The 20,607-nt window shown below is 44.5% G+C and overlaps 1 protein-coding gene across 7 annotated transcripts in view; it reads left to right on the top strand.

Moving 5' to 3' along the window:
• Window positions 1–20,607, top strand: part of dapk1 (death-associated protein kinase 1) — a 280,231-nt gene that overhangs the window by 149,194 nt on the left and 110,430 nt on the right. For all 7 annotated transcript variants that reach the window (XM_070882090.1, XM_070882084.1, XM_070882078.1 and 4 more), the window contains exons 12-14: window positions 1,551–1,670; window positions 11,018–11,116; window positions 14,721–14,819. In XM_070882090.1, coding sequence (XP_070738191.1) covers window positions 1,551–1,670; window positions 11,018–11,116; window positions 14,721–14,819 — 318 coding nt within the window. The remainder of the gene's footprint in view (window positions 1–1,550; window positions 1,671–11,017; window positions 11,117–14,720; window positions 14,820–20,607) is intronic.

Here is a 20,607-nt window from a genome sequence, read left to right as displayed (position 1 = left end):
TCTTGAATCTTGACTTTAGTGTGCCGAGAACGGTAGCATAGCGGTTATGTTACTGGACTAGTAATCCAGAGACATGGATTAATGATCCAGAGACACAAGTTCAAATTCTACCATGGCAGCTGGGGAATTTTAATTCAGTTAATTAAAAAAATCTGGAATAAAAAAAATAGTTTCAATTCGATGAACATACTGGATTGTTTTAAAAATTCATCAGAAAATCTGCTATCCTTACCCAGTCTGACTCTGATGTGGTTGACTCTTGTCTGAAATCGCCTAGCATGCCACTCAGTTGCACTAAACTGCTACGACAAAGTATAATAAGAATAAAACCGGCGGACCACCCGGCATCAACCTAGGATTCGGACACGACATGTCCTCCTCACTAATATCTGGAGACTTGTGGGGACTTCCGTCCTCCCCAATCTACCTGTCCTATACCATTATCATACTCGGAATCATACTTTTCAGCCAACATCTCAGACTCATCCATCACCATCCCTGAGTATGTCCTGCCCACCAGCAGGACAGACCCACCAAAGGTATATATTCGGGAGGGAGTGGCCCTGGGAATCCTCAACAAATGACTCTGGATCCCATGAAGCCTCATGGCTTCAGGTCAAGCATGGGCAAGGAAACCTCCTGCTGATTACCATCTATCGCCCTCCCTCAGCTGATGAATCTATACTCATCCATGTTGAACACCACTTGGAACAAGCACTGAGAGCAGCTATGCATTCTAGGTGGGGGACTAGGTGTCCATCACTGAGTGTGTCTTGGTAGCACCACTACTGGCCAAGACCTGAAGGGTTGATCCGCTGGATTGATGGCAACAACTCTCAAGGAGCTCGACACAAACCAGGACAAGGCAGCCCGCTTGATTGGCACCCCAAGCTCTACCTTAAACATTCACTCTCTCCACCACCGGCGCACTGTTTCTGCAGTGTGTACCATCTACATGATGCACTGCAGCAGCTCGCTAAGGCTTCTTCAATAGCACCTCCCAAACCCACGGCCTCTATCACCTAGAAGGACAAGGGCAGCAGGCGCATGGGAACACCATCGCCTCCAAGTTCCCTTCCAAGTTACACACCATCCTGACTTGGAAATAAATCGCTGTTCCTTAATTGTCACTTGGTCAAAATCCTGGAACCTTTTCCCTAATAGCACTGTGGAAGTACCTCCACCATAATGACTGCAGCACTTCAAGAAAGTTGCTCACCCACCTTCTCCAGGGCAATTTGGGATGGGCAATAAATGCTGGCCTTGCCAACGGCACCCACATCGATTTTTTTTTAAACAAACTCCAAAAATCTAAAGCTGGACAGTTCTGTCGTTAATTAAAATGCACTATTTTTAAAATTAAATTAAAAGCTGAATTTCTATAGGATTCAGAATAATTGGCAGAAGATTTTATCTATGTATAAATTAGGCTATTTTTGAAAATAGTGTAAATACTCTTTCTTCCTCCCCTATATGTTCACTAGTCTTTGAGCAATAATTTTTGATTGGCTTCCAAAAGTGATTAGTTTATTTTTTCTCCCTATGATAAGGATGAAGAGGATTCCTTTGTAATGAAAGCAATTATTCATGCCATCAATGATGATAATGTTCCAGGTCTGCAGCACCTCCTTGGATCTCTTGCCAATTATGACATAAACCAGGCTAATAAGGTAACTTCTGTGCATCCTTTGGTATGATTTGTTAACACCTTAAGTATTATTTCATTCCTAGCTTCCAGAATAGCCGATTCCAATTGTGTTAATCTTCACATAATTAATGTCTGAACAAGTGTTTTACTTGGCAAAAAAATTGCAGAAGTTAAGCCAATGATTGGACAGAGGACACAGTGGACGGAGTATGTAAGATGATAAAAAACCAAATTCCAGTATATACGACATATAATTTTAGCACCTTGTACACTTTTGTCCCTGTAGTGTAATTATGGTTATTGTAGGTCATTTCATGTTATCGCGGAAATCAAAATAGTGCAAAAATGCTGTAGGCTGTCTGATATATTGACATAAAGTACAAAGAAAAATTCATATTAATGACAGAGGAAATGTTGACTGTTCTGGATGTCTAGTTTATACTGGATTGCTACTGTTGAGGCTATTTAACAGATCAATTTACATTCAAACAAATACATCTTCATAATATTGTTGTAGAGTAATCTCTCAAAGCCACCAACAAAATTTGAATCCACCCCCCCAACGTCCATTACAAGAAAATATTTGGCTTTCCAAAGGCAACAAGGTTGAATAGTTTGGGAATTCAGCATAGGAAATAGAATCATAGAAAGTTATGGCGCAGAAGGAGGCCATTCGACCCATTGTGTCCGAAAAAGAGCTATCTAACCTAATCCCACTTTCCAGCTCTTGGTCTGTAGCCTTGTAGGTTTACGGCAATTCCAAGTGCATCTACAAATACTTGTAAAATGTGATGAGGGTTTCTGCCTCTACCACCTTTCATACAGTGAGTTCCAGACCCCCACCACCCTCTGGGTGAAAAAAGATCATCTCAACCTCCCTCTAATCTTTCTAAAAATTACTTTAAATCTATGCCCCCTGGATATTGACCTCCCGGCTAGGGGAAACAGATCCTTTATGTCTACTCTATCATGGTCCCTCATAATTTTATTCAGTCTCCTCTGTTCCAAAGAAAACAACCCCAGCCTATCCAAACTCTCCTTATAGCTAAAATTCTCGAGTCCTGGCAACAGGTCTGTAAATCTCCTCTGTACCCTCTCTAGTGCAGTCACATCTTTCCTATTGGTAAGCATAACCCCACAGCCTTGGAGGCCCTAGAAATAGTGCATGCATCGGTGATTATTTTCCAACTGGATCAGTTCCTATGGACTGGAGGGTAGCTAATGTAACACCACTTTTTAAAAAAGGAGGGAGAAAGAAAACGAGTAATTATAGACCGGTTAGCCTGACATCAGTAGTGGGGAAAATGTTGGAATCAATTATTGAAGATGAAAAAACAGCGCATTTGGAAAGCAGTGACAGGATCGGTCCAAGTCAGCATGGATTTATGAAAAGGAAATCATGCTTGACAAATCTTCTGGAACTTTTTGAGGATGTAACTAGTAGAGTGGACAAGGGAGAACCAGTGGATGTGTATTTGGACTTTCAAAAGGCTTTTGACAGGGTTCCACAAGAGGTTGGTGCGCAAAATTAAAGCACATGGTATTGGGCATAATGTACTGACTTGGATAGAGAACTGGTTGGCAGACAGGAAGCAGAGAGTCGGGATAAGTGGGTCCTTTTCAGAATGGCAGGCAGTGACTAGTGGGGTGCCGCAGGGCTAGGACCCCAGCTATGTACAATATACATTAATGATTTGGATGAAGGAATTGAGTGTAAAATCTCCAGGTTTGCAGATGACACTAAACTGGGTGGCGGTGTGAGCTGTGAGGAGGATGCTAAGAGGCTGCAGAGTGACTTGGACAGATTAGGTGAATGGGCAAATGCATGGCAGATGCAGCATAATGTGGATAAATGTGAGGTTATCCACTTTGGGGGTAAAAACACAAAGGCAGAATATTATCTGAATGGCGGCAGATTAGGAAAAGGGGAGGTGCAACGAGATTGGGTGTCATGGTACATCAGTCACTGAAAGTTGGCATGCAGGTACAGCAGGCAGTGAAGAAGACAAATGGTATGTTGGCCTTCATAGCTAGGGGTTTTGAGTATAGGAGCAGGGATGTCTTACTGCAGTTATACAGGGCCTTGGTGAGGCCTCACCTGGAATATTGTGTTCAGTTTTGGTCTCCTAATCTGAGGAAGGACGTTCTTGCTATTGAGGGAGTGCAGCGAAGGTTCACCAGACTGATTCCCAGGATGGCTGGACTGACATATGAGGAGAGACTGGATCGACTGGGCCTTTATTCACTGGAGTTTAGAAGGATGAGAGGGGATCTCATAGAATCATATAAAGTTGTGACAGGACTGGACAAGTTAGATGCAGGAAAAATGTTCCCGATGTTGGGGAAGTCCAGAACCAGGGGACACAGTGTAAGGATAAGGGGTAAACCATTTAGGACTGCGATGAGGAGAAACTTCTTCACTGAGAGTTGTTAACCTGTGGAATTCCCTACCGCAGAGAGTTGTTGAGGGAGCTAGCTATGGCTCTTACGGCTAAAGGGATCAAGGGGTATGGAGAGAAAGCAGGAAAGGGGCACTGAGGTGGATGATCAGCCATGATCTTATTGAATTGTGGTGCAGGCTCGAAGGGCCGAATGGCCTACTCCTGCACCTATTTTCAATGTTTCTATGCATTGGATTTCTAATGTTCTGTTCCAAGCCTATTGCCTTATGAAGTATTTTTTATTTTAATTGTTGGAAAAAAAATGTTTTTTTCTGAAAGCTTGTTGATTACTCACCAACATTGCAGAATTAAGCCAATATTCAAACAGTGGACTAAAGACAAGTATAAAGCAAAAATACATTTCTATAAAAATAAGGTGAAATAATATAATTGATTAGTAAATGTAGCTTCTGAGTACGTTCTCCACTTCAGGTGGTTCATCTCAAGTGGTTAAGAAGCCATCCTGCTGCTTATTTTAGCATTTTGTTAGATAAATATTTTACCTGGGCCTTCATAATGATTCAGTTAGCCATAGTGATCAGGAAGTTCTTGCATGCATTTCCTTGTAGTACTGAGTTAGCTGATCTTCATTGGCATGGTGATAGGGCCTTTAAAATTGCCCCTTTTATCCCTGGCTGATAAAGGTGAAAAGTTAGCAGGTATTCCTGTTGCTGATTGCTGCCCAATGACCCTGCAAGATGATGTGTATGTAATTGACATTGGTGTGGATGGGATCAGACTGCGTTTATGATGCCTTGCATGGCCAACAATGGCTGTCTGGGCTCATCGGTGAAGAATGACCACTGAGGCAAGGTACTTGAGGATTAATGGGTCCAACAAAACAATACTCCAGCATGAGTCATGCCTTCAAAGCAGAAGGAAGGTAAATTGAGGTGGGACATTTTACTAGGGTCAGTTTTTGGGTCTTTATTTTTTTTAGGACAGGTCTCTAGTAAGTAAAGTTGGTCATGTGTATCCTCGCACCTACATTATATGCACATAGTGCCCAGTAATTCAGGAAGGAGGCAACTGGAGAGTGATTCTGGAATGAGGAACAAGTGTCGTCTTGTATTACATACTTTAATTGTTACTATAAAGATCAGCCGACAAATTTCACAGTCGAATGCAAGTGGAAATCGCCAGTGTTTGCAACATCTACCACACACAGTGGATGCCATCAATCTGTATAGGGGATTTCTTAATCGGGAAAAAAATTGTATATTTTTTAAATTAAATAAACTAAAACCTGCAGTCTTCGAAAAATATTTTGGAATGGAAAATGGTTTGCCATCCATATGTGAAAATATACTTCTATTAGCAGTAACAGGAACAGTAGCATAGTGATTATGTTACTGGACTAGTAATCCAGAGGCCTGAACTAATGATCCGGAGATGTGAGTTCAAATCCCACCATAGCAGCTTTGTATTTTAAATTCAGTTAATTAAATAAATCTGGAATATAAAAGCTAGTATCAGTAATGGTGATCATGAAACTACCAAACTTATCAGGTTCACTAATGTCCTTTAGGAAAGGAAATCTACTGTCCTTGTCTTGTCTGGCCTATATGTAACTCAAGACCCACAGCAATGTAGTTGAGTCTTAACTGCCCTCTGATTAGCCAGTCACTCAGTTACACCAAACCATTTTGACAATGTCATTGTGGGAGTACCTTCACCACATGGACTGCAGCGGTTCAACAAGGCGGCTCGCCACTATCTTCTCATGGGCAATAAATGCCGGCTTTGCCTAAGACACCCACACCCTATGAATGAATTTTTTTTAAAACAGTGAAGACAAAAATCTACCCCAATATGTTTGGAATGTGTGTTGACTGTATGTATAAGTACAATAATGTTAACCCAAAAAGATGAAAATGGATTGCAGAGCACACCTATGCTTTAGGTACTTGGATCGACCTGAATGGGGGGAATGGGGGGGTGGCGGTGTACTGCAATAGCCATGCTCGGATCTCAAGGATAGTGATCACATGCTGCACAACCATGCCTTACTAAGAGATATTGTCATGGTGGCTCTGGAGAAGGAAGGCTGTCATGGGCAACAAGAGGAGCTATAGCAGCCTGAAGCAGATGCAAGAGACACGGTCATTAGGAGGTCTTCTCTTGACCATCATATCTGGCTAATGTGTTAACAGTCCAATGTACATCTGGACCCTTTTGTCCACAAATAAATAAAGCATTTAATTAATTAATAAGTCTTTGTAGAAATGTAGGAATTCATATCAAAGGTAGGTATGTAAACTTATTTATTGAAAGATTTTGTGTTTGCATGTCACTTTGGAAATTGTGTCTTGAATAAGATACACTTAATAGGTGCTCTTGGCAATGGCAAGCAAACATTTGTAAATGGTTCAAAAATGGTATTGCTGTTAATCAAATAACTCAATTTAAATAATAAAAACAAAACATGCTGGAAACGCACAACAGATAAAGTCAGCATTTGCAAATTCAAAAGACAAGTTAACATTTCAGTTATACACCCTTCAGTTCTGATGAAGGATATACAACTGAAACATTCACTTTACCTTTGACCATGGTATGTTTGTGGACAAAAGGGTTCAGATGTACATTGGACTGTTACTACATTAGCCAGATATGATGCTCAAGAGAAGACCTCCTAATGACCGTGTCTCTTGCAGCCAGCAATGGATTGACCTCCACATCTGCTTCAGGCTGTTATAGCTCTTCTTGCAGATCCTCGTTGCCCATGACAGCCTTCCTTCTCCAGAGCCACCATGACAATATCTCTTAGTAAGGCATGGTTGTGCAGCATGCAGCATGTGATCACTATCCTTGAGACCCTAGCATGGCTATTGCAGTACATCCCCCGCCACCCAGGTTGATCCAAGTACTTAAAGCATACCTTGAACATGCATAGGTGTACTCCATTTTTAAGCTGGTACATGAATGGGACCACATTATATTAGTGCTCAGTTTGGCTCCTGGAAACCCATGCAATTGTTGTGAGGTATGGCTGCAGACGATAGTCAGACAAAGCCAGCCTTCGAGTCAAAGAGTGGTAGTACAGTGGACTCCTTAAATGAAGGCATCGTTGCTTGAGACCATTCAGTTGCAATATGTGGTGTTGGTCACAAACAAGCTGTACATTCAGAGTGTGGAATCCTTTACAGTTGGCGTAGGTGATGGCATTGAGCAAGGGAGCACATGTGGTTATGTAGATGCAATCTATGATTTCTTAGATCTGCTATTCTAAAATTACAGTGACTTAATGCATCTGTGCACAGCTGATTGGCTGCATTCATAATGTCTTCTGTGGCAGATGGAATGATCCTGTAGCATAAAGGTTCAGGACATTTGTGACTTGTATAGCAATTGGCAGTTGAGTGCCTGTGGTGGAGGTGGGCTTTAGGTCCGGTTGCAGTATACGGGATAACTCGGCAGCCGTTTCTTCTGTAAAGCAAAGTCTCCACAAGCACAGCTCCTGAGACAACTGGTGGCCGGAATGCCTCTACCTTTTTATATTCTAGTGTGTATCTACCAGTGAGTTGTGCCCTGTGCCACCTTGCATCCCTCTGTTGTTCCTCGTCATCCTCTGAGAAGCAAATATACAACCTGGTTCCCAACAAAACCATTGTGATCTGTTTCAAATAGAGCAGGAGGAGAAATGGCAGCCTTCCAACAAATGCCCTATAAACAAAAGGAGAAGTCATTGATAAAAGAAGATTTTTTTTAAAAGCAGCAGTAAAACAAAACAAAAGATTTCTGGAAATCCGACAAATATAGCTGCTGGGCTCTTTAAATTCACTATTGCCTTTTCTAGTGCCTCGCTACTCTGGTGCTCATTTTCCACGGACGAGAAAATGAACTAGTGCTAGTATGGTGGAAATGACTGTCAAGTATGATGTCACCACATTATTACTGCCTTAGTTGCATGCGCCTGTTCCTTAGCCACTGGTAATTACAGTGATTACAACAGGTACTAATGTGGATGGAGCTTTGTCAAAGTGAAATACCAGACCTGTTTCCAATCCAGGCTGCTCAATTTACACCAGGTAAATGGGCATTTCTGATTGGAAAATCTAGCTTTTACCATCTAGGTTTGCATTTGGTGAACAAAAAAGCAGAGATCACCCCTAACTATAAAACCATCCCAAGCTTGAGTTACTATCATCAGGCTAGATCAGAATGTTTCCAAATGACACAACACACTTAAGAGGCGTAAGGAAAAATAGATACTGAACCAAAGAAGGTGATAGTAAGGGCCCAAGTTTCCACACGTGCCTAGAACGGCGCAGTCCCGAACTGGACGCCCGTTTTTCGCGCCACAAAGTGCGCCTAAAAAAATCCTCGGTATTCTCCACCTACCTGCAGGTCCTCTGGCCCTCGGCGCAGCCAGCACGAGCTGTGGGGGGGCAGAGCCAGGTCCCTGCGCTGAAAGCAGTGCCGGGACCTCTGCACATGCGCGCTACAGTGGGCACGCAAGTGCAGTAGCTCCAGGCGCCGAACTGTGTGGGAGGGGCCCGAAGCACGCAGCCCCTAGCCCTGGCCAAATGGCCTCACTGGGGCTGCGTGAATAAGGCTCCTCCCACGGCCAGCTCCTGCTTCCCCCCACCCCCGACCAGACCCGACACCCGCTCCCCCCTGCCTCCGGACCAGACCCGACACCCGCTTCCCCCCCCCCCTGCCTCCGGACCCGACCCGCGCTCCTGTTTCTGCTCCCCGACTGGACCCGACCCGACCCGCGCTCCTGTTCCCGCTCCCCGCCCCCCCCGATTGGACCCGACCCGACCCGCGCTCCTGTTCCCGCTCCCCGCGCCCCCCGACTGGACCCAACCCGAACGGCGCTCCCGCCCCCCGACCCAACCCCCCCCCCCACTGGACCCGACCCGACCCGACTCCCGCTCCCGGACTGGATCCGACCTGACCTCCTCTCCCCTCCCCTCCCCTCCCTCTCTCTCTCTCTCTCCCTCTCTCTCTCCCTCTCTCTCTCCCCCTCTCTCTCCCCCTCTCTCTCCCCCTCTCTCTCTCTCTCTCTCCCTCTCTCTCTCCCCCTCTCTCTCCCCCTCTCTCTCCCCCTCTCTCTCCCCCTCTCTCTCCCCCTCTCTCTCCCTCTCTCCCTCTCCCCCCCTCTCTCTCTCTCTCTCTCTCTCTCTCTTCCCCCCCCCCTCTCTCTCTCTCTCTCTCTCTCTCTCTCTTCCCCCCCCCCCCTTTTTTTTTTTCTCCCTCTCCCTCTCCCTCTCCCTCCCTCTCTCTCTCTCCCTCCCCTTTGCTTATAAATGTTTATTCAGGTTGGATCTATTTGTATAATATTTGTATAAGTATAAATAAGGATTTATTATAGAATTTAATGACTTCCCCACCCCCCCCCCCCCCCACCTCGTTCTGGACGCCTAATTTGTAACCTGCGCCTGATTTTTTTAATGTGTAGAACAGGTTTTTTCAGTTCTACAAAAATCTTCACTTGCTCCATTCTACTTTAGTTTGGAGTACGTTTTCACTGTGGAAACTTTCAAATCAGGCGTCAGTGGCCGGACACGCCCCCTTTTGAAGAAAAAATTCTGTTCCAAAGTAGAACTGTTCTACCTGACTAGAACTGCAGAAAAAAAAATGTGGAGAATTGCGATTTCTAAGATAGTCCGTTCTCCACCAGTTGCTCCTAAAAATCAGGCGCAAATCATGTGGAAACTTGGGCCCTAAGAGTGGTGACCAAAAGCTTGTCAAAGAGATGGGTTTTAAGGATGGTCTTGAAGAAGCTGAGGGAGGTGGAGATGCAGATGTTTTTAGGGAGAGAATTGTAGAGCATGAGGACTTGGTGATTGAAGGCACAGCCACCAAACAGTTTTGGAGAATGTAGAGAGTTTGGGGATCTGGGACGGGTTGTTGCTCTGGAGGAGGTTACAGAGATTGGGAAGGACGAGGCATTGAGTACCAATGTAGGTCAGCAAGGACAGGAGTAATGGGATATGGGCAGCAGAGTTTTGGTCGAGCTGAAGTTTAAAGACGGTGAAGCATGGGAGGCCAGCTAGGATAGCATTAGAGACAACAACAACATGAATGATATCATCAATGTCAGATGGAGTGAGGTAGGGTGAGCGGCAGACAGTGTTATGGAAGTGTCAGTAGGTGGTGTTTGTGTTGGAAGCTCAGCTGAGGGCTGAACAGGATTCTGGAGTCCATGCAGTGGCCAAAGAGAGTGGCTGTGATCTTCCCATGTTTAGCTGGAGGAAGTTACAGCTTATCGAAGACTGAATTTCTGACAATACAGGCAGTGGAGGAATCGAGAGAGATGGAGCAGAATGTCATCAGTGTACATGTGAAAGCTGACCATCATGTTGATATGCAACATCTACACAGTGCACTTCCAGGAAGGGTCACTGAACTGGAAACCCTGCATATATATTTTTTTGTTTTTCTTACCTTGCTGCCATAGCCCAGGAGCCCCAAGGTCAATTGTAGCACCCAACTGAGATCAGCTAATTCGGCTAGTTCAAACCTAGGAGTTTCCCGGTTTTTGTGTGGCACAGCTACTTCCTGGATAAACTTACTGAGCCATCAGGGTGGCTGGCAAAATGGTTGCAAATAACACACAATTCTTCGCCTTTTCTTTAACAGATTAAAATTATTTTAAAATGTTAACAATGTGCTGCTTCACTTTGAGGAAACCCTGACTATGAGGAATCTCTGCAACAGTTAGGAGGCTGGGGAGTAGCTCACAAGATAATCATAAGGATTCAGAAGATGGGCTGAAGTGCAAGAGAGAATTGGGGAAATTAAATCACTGGTGTGGCAGCAGGTATTACTGGATTGGATTCAGTCCAAGGGCTACAATTAGCCCATGAACTGTAAGATGAGAACTCTTCACTAAGTGTTCAATTTAAACAAAAGAGGAAAATTGGACACTTAAATCTCCATTTCCCACCACATTATTATTTGTTTAATCTTTCAACAGCATGGAACGCCTCCCCTGATGGTTGCAGCTGGTTGTGGAAACAACCAGATTCTTAACTTGCTCATCCAGAAGGGAGCAAGGATTGATGTACAAGACAAGGTTTGTGCTGGAACTTCTCAAAAGTAATCTCTTGTTTTTGACTGAACATGTTTTATTTTTTGTTACTGAGTTATCATAGAAACATAGAAAATAGGTGCAGGAGCAGGCCATTCGGCCCTTCGAGCCTGCACACCATTCAATGTGATCATGGCTGATCATGCAACTTCAGTACTCCATTCCTGCCTTCTCTCCATATCCTTTGATCACTTTAGCTGCAAGGGCCACATCTAACTCCCTTTTGAATATATCCAGTGAACTGGACTCGACAACTTTCTGTGGTAGAGAATTCCACAGGTTCACAATTCTGTGGGTGAAAAAGTTTCTCCTCATCTCGGTCCTAGATGGCTTACCCCTTATCCTTAGACTGTGACCCCTGATTCTGGACTTCCCCAACATCGGGAACATTCTTCCTGCATCTAACCTGTCCAATCCTGTCAGAATTTTATATGTTTCTATGACATCCCCTCTCATTCTTCTAAATTCCAGTGAATATAAGCCTCGTCGATCCAGTCTTTCTTCATATGTCAGTCCTACCATCCCAGGAATCAGTCTGGTGAACCTTCGCTGCACTCCCTCAATAGCAAGAATGTCCTTCCTCAGATTAGGAGACCAAAACTGCACACAATACTCAAGGTGTGGTCTCACCAAGGCCCTGTACAACTGCAGCAAGACCTCCCTGCTCCTATACTCAAATCCTCTCGCTATGAAGGCCAACATGCCATTTGCTTTCTTTTCTGCCTGCTGTACCTGCATGCCTACTTTCAATGACTGATGTACCATGACACCCAGGTCTCGTTGCACCTCCCCTTTTACTAATCTGTCACCATTCAGATGATCTGCCTTCGTGTTTTTGCCACTAAAGTGGATAACCTCACACTTATCCACATTATATTGCATCTTCCATGCATTTGCCCACTCACCTAACCTGTCCAAGTCTCCCTGCAGCCTCTTAGCATCCACCTCACAGCTTATACTGCCACCCAGCTTAATGTCATCTGCAAACTTGGAGCTATTACATTCAATTCCTTCGTCTAAATCATTAATGTATATTGTAAATAGCTGGAGTCCCAGCACAGAACCTTGCGGTACCCCATTAGTCACTGCCTGCCATTCTGAAAAAAACCCGTTTATTCCCACTCTTTGCTACCTGTCTGCCAACCAGTTCTCTATCTATTCTCAATACATTACCACCAATCCCATGTGCCTTAATTTTGCACACTAATCTCTTGTGTGGGATCTTGTCAAAAGCCTTTTGAAAGTCCAGATACACCACATCCACTGGTTCGCCCTTATCCACTCTACTAGTTACATTCTCAAAAAATTCTAGAAGATTTGTCAAGCATGATTTTCCTTTCATAAATCCATGTTGACTTGGACCGATCCTGTCACTGCTTTCCAAATGTGCTGCTATTACATCTTTAATAATTGATTCCAGCATTTTCCCCACTACTGATGTCGGGCTAACCGGTCTATAATTCCCCATTTTCTCTCTCCCTTTTTTAAAAAGTGGAGCTACATTAGCTACCCTCCAATCCATAGGAACTGATCCAGAATCCATGGAATGTTGGAAAATGACCTCCAATGCATCTACTATTTCTAGGGCCACTTCCTTAAGTACTCTGGGATGCAGACTATCAAGCCCTGGGGATTTATCAGCCTTCAATCCCATCAATTTCCCTCACACCATTTCCTGACTAATAAGGATTTCCTTCAGTTCCTCCTTCTTGCTAGACTCTTGGACCCCTAGTATTTTGGGAGGTTATTTGTGTCTTTCTTAGTGAAGACAGAACCAAAGTATTTGTTCAATTGGTCTGCCATTTCCTTGTTCCCCATTATGAATTCACCTGATTCTGACTGCCAAGGACCAATATTAGTCTTCACTAATCTTTTTATCTTCACATATCTATAGAAACTTTTGCAATTAGTTTTTATGTTCCCTACTCTCATACTCTATTTTCCCCCTCCTAATTAAACCCTTAGTCCTCCTCTGCTGAATTCAAAATTTCTCCCAGTCCTCAGGTTTGCTGCTTTTTCTGGCCAATTTATATGCCTCTTGGATTTAACACTATCCCTGATTCCCCTTGTTAGCCACAGTTGAGCCACCTTCCCTGTTTTATTTTTACGCCACACAGGGATGTACAATTGTTGTAGTTCATCCATGTGATCTTTAAATGTCTGCCATTGCCCATCTACCGTCAACCCTAAGTATCATTCGCCAGTCGATCCTAGCCAATTCATGTCTCATACCATCAAAGTTACCTTTCTTTAAGTTCAGGACCCTAGTCTCTGAATTAACTGTGTCACTCTCCATCTTAATGAAGAATTCTACCATATTATGGTCACTCTTCCCCAAGGGGCCTCGCACGACAAGGTTACTAATTAATCCCCTCTCATTACAGAAGACCTAGTCTAGGATGGTCTGCTCTCTAGTTGGTTCCTCGACATATTGGTCTAGAAAACCATCCCTTATACACTCCAGGAAATCCTCCTCCACAGTATTGCTACCAGTTTGGTTAGCCCAATCAATATGTTGATTAAAGTCACCCATGATAACTGCTGTACCTTTATTGCACGCATCCTTAATTTCCTGTTTGATGCCATCCCCAATCTCTCTATTACTGTTGGTAGTCTGTACACAACTCCTTCTAACATTTTCTGCCCTTTGGTGTTTCGCAGTCCTACGAATATAGATTCCACATCATCCAAGCTAATGTTCTTCCTTACTATTGCGTTAATCTCCTCTTTAACCAGTAACTCTAACCCACCTCCTTTTCCTTTCTGTCTATCCTTCCTGAATATTGAATACCCTTGGATGTTGAATTCCGAGCCTTGGTTACCCTGGAGCCATGTCTCCGTAATTCCAATTACATCACATCCATTAACAGCTATCTGCGCAGTTAATTCAACCATCTTATTGTGAATGCTCCTCGCATTGAGACTCAGAGCCTTCTGGCTTGTTTTTTTTAGCACTCTTTTTGTCCTTTTAGAATTATGCTGTAATGTGACCCTTTTTGATTTTTGCCCTTGATTTCTCTGCCCTCCACTCTTACTTTTCTCCTTCCTACCTTTTGCTTCTGTCCCCTTTTTACTTCACTCTGCCTCCCTGCATAGATTCCTATCCCCCTGCCATATTAGTTTAAACCCTCCCCAACAGCACTAGCAAACACTTCGCCTAGGACACAGTTCTGGTCCTGCCCAGGTGCAGACCGTCCGGTTTGTACTGGTCCCACCTCCCCCAGAACAGGTTCCAATGTCCCAGGAATTTGAATCCCTCCCCCTTGCACCAATCCTCAAGCCACGTATTCACCTGAACTATCATGCCCATTTGTATGAAACTGGTAAGTCTCATATTGTAATGAGCTGTAGAAACAATGGCCACTTATTATCCCTATCATTTCCTTAAAGCTTCTGCAATCTTAAATAAAAATCAGTTGCAATATATGTAGACATATTTTACTCAATGTTTGTTTAATTGACTGGGCTTTCAGAAGTTTCTGAATGAGTCTAATAGTTCACCTCAAAAAAATTATCTTAAAAATGACATTACTTTGTGTATCAAATACTTCAGATTGTCATTCACAAAATTAATCTCAATTGCTTCTAGTCTGGCTCAAATGCACTTTATTGGGCAGCAAGGCATGGCCATACTGAAACATTAAAGTTCTTGCATCGGAAAGAATGTCCACTGAATGTACAAGATAAGGTAAGCAAAAATTTAAAATGAATACGAGTGTCACCTAAAATACTAATGTTGGTAAATACAATCTTAAATTTGTTTATTAAAAAAGGGGTATATTTGGGTGTATTTTGTTGTGAATGAATTGATGAGAAGTACTACAGTTATTGCCTTGCCTGTAAATTCAAAACTGACCTAAAAGTTTTTAGAAGTCAATAAAATTCAACAGAAAAATTATAAAATGTGATTTCAGGGAATTAATTGGCATTAGCAGTATCTCCATTTTAATCAAATTTAAAAATTGCTCCTGGATAACGAATACATTTTGTAGATGGTTTTAAATAAATATTTGTTATAAAGTTATCACCGAAATGGTTGACTGCACTATCCCCTGTTGTCTAGCTTGATGGGACTGCTGTCACTTGGTTCCACTCTTGCTATCTGATCGTAGGCAGAGCATCTTTAGTAATAACTTCAAGTACCCACCTCCACATCATCACCCTGAAAGTTGCCCAAGGATCCATCCGTGGCCCCCTCGCCTTCATGTACGTACTGTCTCTTGGAGATTCCATCCAATGATGTAGGGTAATTTTCCACATGTACAGTGATATCACCCAGCTCTACTTGTCCACTGTCCATCTCAGCCCTTTCACTGCCTCTGCTGTCGGACTAATTGTCTGACATCCAGTCTTGGGCAAGTCTTAACTTCCTCCAGCTAAACAAAGTCTTAAGCCATCAATATTAGAAACATAGAAACATAGAAAATAGGTGCAAGAGTAGGCCATTCGGCCCTTCGAGCCTGCACCACCATTCGATAAGATCATGGCTGATCATTCCCTCAGTACCCCTTTCCTGCTTTCTCTCCATACCCCTTGATCCCCTTAGCCATAAGGGCCATATCTAACTCCCTCTTGAATATATCCAATGAACTGGCATCAACAACTCTCTGCGGCAGGGAATTCCACAGGTTAACACTCTTGAGTGAAGAAGTTTCTCCTCATCTCAGTCCTAAATGGCCTACCCCTTATCCTTAGACTGTGTCCCCTGGTTCTGGACTTCCCCAACATCGGGAACATTCTACCCGTATCTAACCTATCCCATCCCGTCAGAATCTTATATATTTCTATGAGATCCCCTCTCATCCTTCTAAACTCCAATGTATAAAGGCCCAGTTGATCCAGTCTCTCCTTGTATGTCAGTCCTGTCATAGAAACATAGAAACATAGAAAATAGGTGCAGGAGTAGGCCATTCGGCCCTTCTAGCCTGCACCGCCATTCAATGAGTTCATGGCTGAACATTCAACTTCAGTACCCCATTCCTGCTTTCTCGCCATACCCCTTGATCCTCCTAGCAGTAAGGACCTCATCTAACTCCTTTTTGAATATATTTAGTGAATTGGCCTCAACAACTTTCTGTGGTAGAGAATTCCACAGGTTCACCACTCTCTGGGTGCAGAAGTTCCTCCGCATCTCGGTCCTAAATGGCTTACCCCTTATCCTTAGACTGTGACCTCTGGTTCTGGACTTCCCCAACATTGGGAACATTCTTCCTGCATCTAACCTGTCTAACCCCGTCAGAATTTTATATGTTTCTATGAGGTCCCCTCTCATTCTTCTGAACTCCAGTGAATACAAGCCCAGTTGATCCAGTCTTTCTTGATAGGTCAGTCCCGCCATCCCGGGAATCAGTCTGGTGAACCTTCGCTGCACTCCCTCAATAGCAGGAATGTCCTTCCTCAGGTTAGGAGACCAAAACTGTACACAATACTCCAGATGTGGCCTCACCAATGCCCTGTACAACTGTAGCAACACCTCCCTGCCCCTGTACTCAAATCCCCTTGCTATGAAGGCCAACATGCCATTTGCTTTCTTAACCGCCTGCTGCACCTGCATGCCAACCTTCAATGACTGATGTACCATGACACCCAGGTCTCTTTGCACCTCCCCTTTTCCTAATCTGTCACCATTCAGATAATAGTCTGTCTCTCTGTTTTTACCACCAAAGTGGATAACCTCACATTTATCCACATTATACTTCATCTGCCATGCATTTGCCCACTCACCTAACCTATCCAAGTCGCTCTGCAGCCTCACAGCATCCTCCTCGCAGCTCACACTGCCACCCAACTTAGTGTCATCCGCAAATTTGGAGATACTACATTTAATCCCCTCATCTAAATCATTAATGTACAGTGTAAACAGCTGGGGCCCCAGCACAGAACCTTGCGGTACCCCACTAGTCACTGCCTGCCATTCTGAAAAGTACCCATTTACTCCTCTTTGCTTCCTGTCTGACAACCAGTTCTCAATCCATGTCAGTACACTACCCCCAATCCCATGTGCTCTAACTTTGCACATCAATCTCTTGTGTGGGACCTTGTCGAACGCCTTCTGAAAGTCCAAATATACCACATCAACTGGTTCTCCCTTATCCACTCTACTGGAAACATCCTCAAAAAATTCCAGAAGATTTGTCAAGCATGATTTCCCTTTCACAAATCCATGCTGACTTGGACCTATCATGTCACCTCTTTCCAAATGCACTGCTATGACATCCTTAATAATTGATTCCATCATTTTACCCACTACCGATGTCAGGCTGACCGGTCTATAATTCCCTGTTTTCTCTCTCCCTCCTTTTTTAAAAAGTGGGGTTACATTGGCTACCCTCCACTCCATAGGAACTGATCCAGAGTCAATGGAATGTTGGAAAATGACTGTCAACGCATCCACTATTTCCAAGGCCACCTCCTTAAGTACTCTGGGATGCAGTCCATCAGGCCCTGGGGATTTATCGGCCTTCAATCCCATCAATTTCCCCAACACAATTTCCCGGCTAATAAGGATTTCCCTCAGTTCCTCCTCCTTACTAGACCCCCCGACCCCTTTTATAACCGGAAGGTTGTTCGTGTCCTCCTTCGTGAATACCGAACCAAAGTACTTGTTCAATTGGTCCGCCATTTCTTTGTTCCCCGTTATGACTTCCCCTGATTCTGACTGCAGAGGACCTACGTTTGTCTTTGCTAACCTTTTTCTCTTTACATATCTATAGAAACTTTTGCAATCCGTCTTAATGTTCCCTGCAAGCTTCTTCTCATACTCCATTTTCCCTGCCCTAATCAAACCCTTTGTCCTCCTCTGCTGAGTTCTAAATTTCTCCCAGTCTCCAGGTTCGCTGCTATTTCTGGCCAATTTGTATGCCACTTCCTTGGCTTTAATACTATCCCTGATTTCCCTTGATAGCCACGGTTGAGCCACCTTCCCTTTTTTATTTTTATGCCAGACAGGAATGTACAATTGTTGTAGTTCATCCATGCGGTCTCTAAATGTCTGCCATTGCCCATCCACAGTCAACCCTTTAAGTATCATTCGCCAATCCATCCCAGCCAATTCACGCCTCATACCTTCAAAGTTAGCCTTCTTTAAGTTCTGGACCATGGTCTCTGAATTAACTGTTTCATTCTCCATCCCAATGCAGAATTCCACCATATTATGGTCAATCTTCCCCAAGGGGCCTCGCACAACGAGATTGCTAATTAATCCTCTCTCATTACACAACACCCAGTCTAAGATGGCCTCCCCCCTAGTTGGTTCCTCGACATATTGGTCTAAAAAACCATCCCTTATGCACTCCAGAAAATCCTCCTCCACCGTATTGCTTCCAGTTTGGTTAGCCCAATCTATGTGCATATTAAAGTCACCATTATAACTGCTGCACCTTTATTGCACGCACCCCTAATTTCCTGTTTGATGCCCTCCCCAACATCACTACTACTGTTTGGAGGTCTGTACACAACTCCCACTAACGTTTTTTGCCCTTTGGTGTTCTGCAGCTCTACCCATATAGATTCCACATCATCCAAGCTAATGTCCTTCCTAACTATTGCCTTAATCTCCTCCTTAACCAGCAATGCTACCCCACCTCCTTTTCCTTTTATTCTATCCTTCCTGAATGTTGAATACCCCTGGATGTTGAGTTCCCAGCCCTGCTCATCCTGGAGCCACGTCTCCGTAATCCCAATCACATCATATTTGTTAACATCTATTTGCACAGTTAATTCATCCACCTTATTGCGGATACTCCTTGCATTAAGACACAAAGCCTTTAGGCTTGTTTTTTTAACACCCTCTGTCCTTTTAGAATTTTGCTGTACAATGGCCCTTTTTGTTCTTTGCCTTGGGTTTCTCTGCCCTCCACTTTTCCTCATCTCCTTTCTGTCTTTTGTTTTTGCCTCCTTTTTGTTTCCCTCTATCTCCCTGCATTGGTTCCCATCCCCCTGCCATATTAGTTTAACTCCTCCCCAACAGCACTAGCAAACACTCCCCCGAGGACATTGGTTCCGATTCTGCCCAGGTGCAGACCGTCCGGATTGTACTGGTCCCACCTCCCCCAGAACCGGTTCCAATGCCCCAGGAAATTGAATCCCTCCCTGCTGCACCATTGCTCAAGCCACGTATTCATCTGAGCTATCCTGCGATTCCTACTCTGACTAGCACATGGCACTGGTAGCAATCCCGAGATTACTACTTTTGAGGTCCTACTTTTTAATTTAGCTCCTAGCTCCTTAAATTCATTTCGTAGGAACTCATCCCTTTTTTTACCTATGTCATTGGTACCAACGTGCACCACGACAACTGGCTGTTCTCCCTCCCTTTTTAGAATGTCCTGCACCCGCTCCGAGACATCCTTGACCCTTGCACCAGGGAGGCAACATATCATCCTGGAGTCTCGGTTGCGACCGCAGAAACGCCTATCTATTCCCCTTACAATTGAATCCCCTATCACTATCGCTCGCCCACTCTTTTTCCTGCCCTCCTGTGCAACAGAGCCAGCCACGGTGCCATGAACTTGGCTGCTGCTGCCCGCTCCTGATGAGTCATCCCCCTCAACAGCACTCAAAGCAGTGTATCTGTTTTGCAGTGGGATGACAACAGGGGACCCCTGCACTACCTTCCTTGCACTACTCTTCCTGCTGGTCTTCCATTCCCTCGCTGGCTGTGGACCCTTCTCCTGCGGTAAGACCAACTCGCTACACGTGATACTCACGTCATTCTCAGCATCGTGGATGCTCCAGAGTGAATTCAGCTCCAACTCCGCAACGCGGACCGTCAGTAGCCGGAGGTGGACACACTTCCCGCACATGTAGTCGTCAGGGACACTGGTGTTGTCCCCGTGTTCCCACATGGTACAGGAGGAGCATATCACGTGACCGAGCTGTCCTGCCATGACTTAACCCTTAGGTACACTTAAATTGGCGACAACAATGTTAAAAGTTACTGACTAATAAAGAAAAAGAAAAACTACTCACCAATCAGCAGCCAATCACTTACCACATTGGCTGTGACGTCACCTTTTGATTTCTTTCTACTTCTTTTTTGACTTCTCTCAGCTGGAGCTGCACAAGTCATGCCTCTCTCGACTCCCGCCTCTCTCAACGCTCCCCGGACTGCTGAGCCTTTTATAGGCCGCTGCCTCTCTCGACTCCCGCCTCTCTCGACGCTCCCCGGATTGCTGAGCCTTTTATAGGCCGCTGCCTCTCTCGACTCCCGCCTCTCTCGACTCCCCGGACTGCTGAGCCTTTTATAGGCCGCTGCCTCTCTCGACTCCCGCCTCTCTCGACGCTCCCCGGACTGCTGAGCCTTTTATAGGCCGCTGCCTCTCTCGACTCCCGCCTCTCCCCGGACTGCTGAGCCTTTTATAGGCCGCTGCCTCTCTCGACTCCCGCCTCTCTCGACTCTCCCCGGACTGCTGAGCCTTTTATAGGCCGCTGCCTCTCTCGACTCCCGCCTCTCTCGACGCTCCCCGGACTGCTGA

Source organism: Pristiophorus japonicus, chromosome 1, assembly GCF_044704955.1.
Source record: "Pristiophorus japonicus isolate sPriJap1 chromosome 1, sPriJap1.hap1, whole genome shotgun sequence".
Classification (NCBI taxonomy): domain Eukaryota; kingdom Metazoa; phylum Chordata; class Chondrichthyes; family Pristiophoridae; genus Pristiophorus; species Pristiophorus japonicus.
This window is presented reverse-complemented; position numbering and strand designations above follow the sequence as displayed.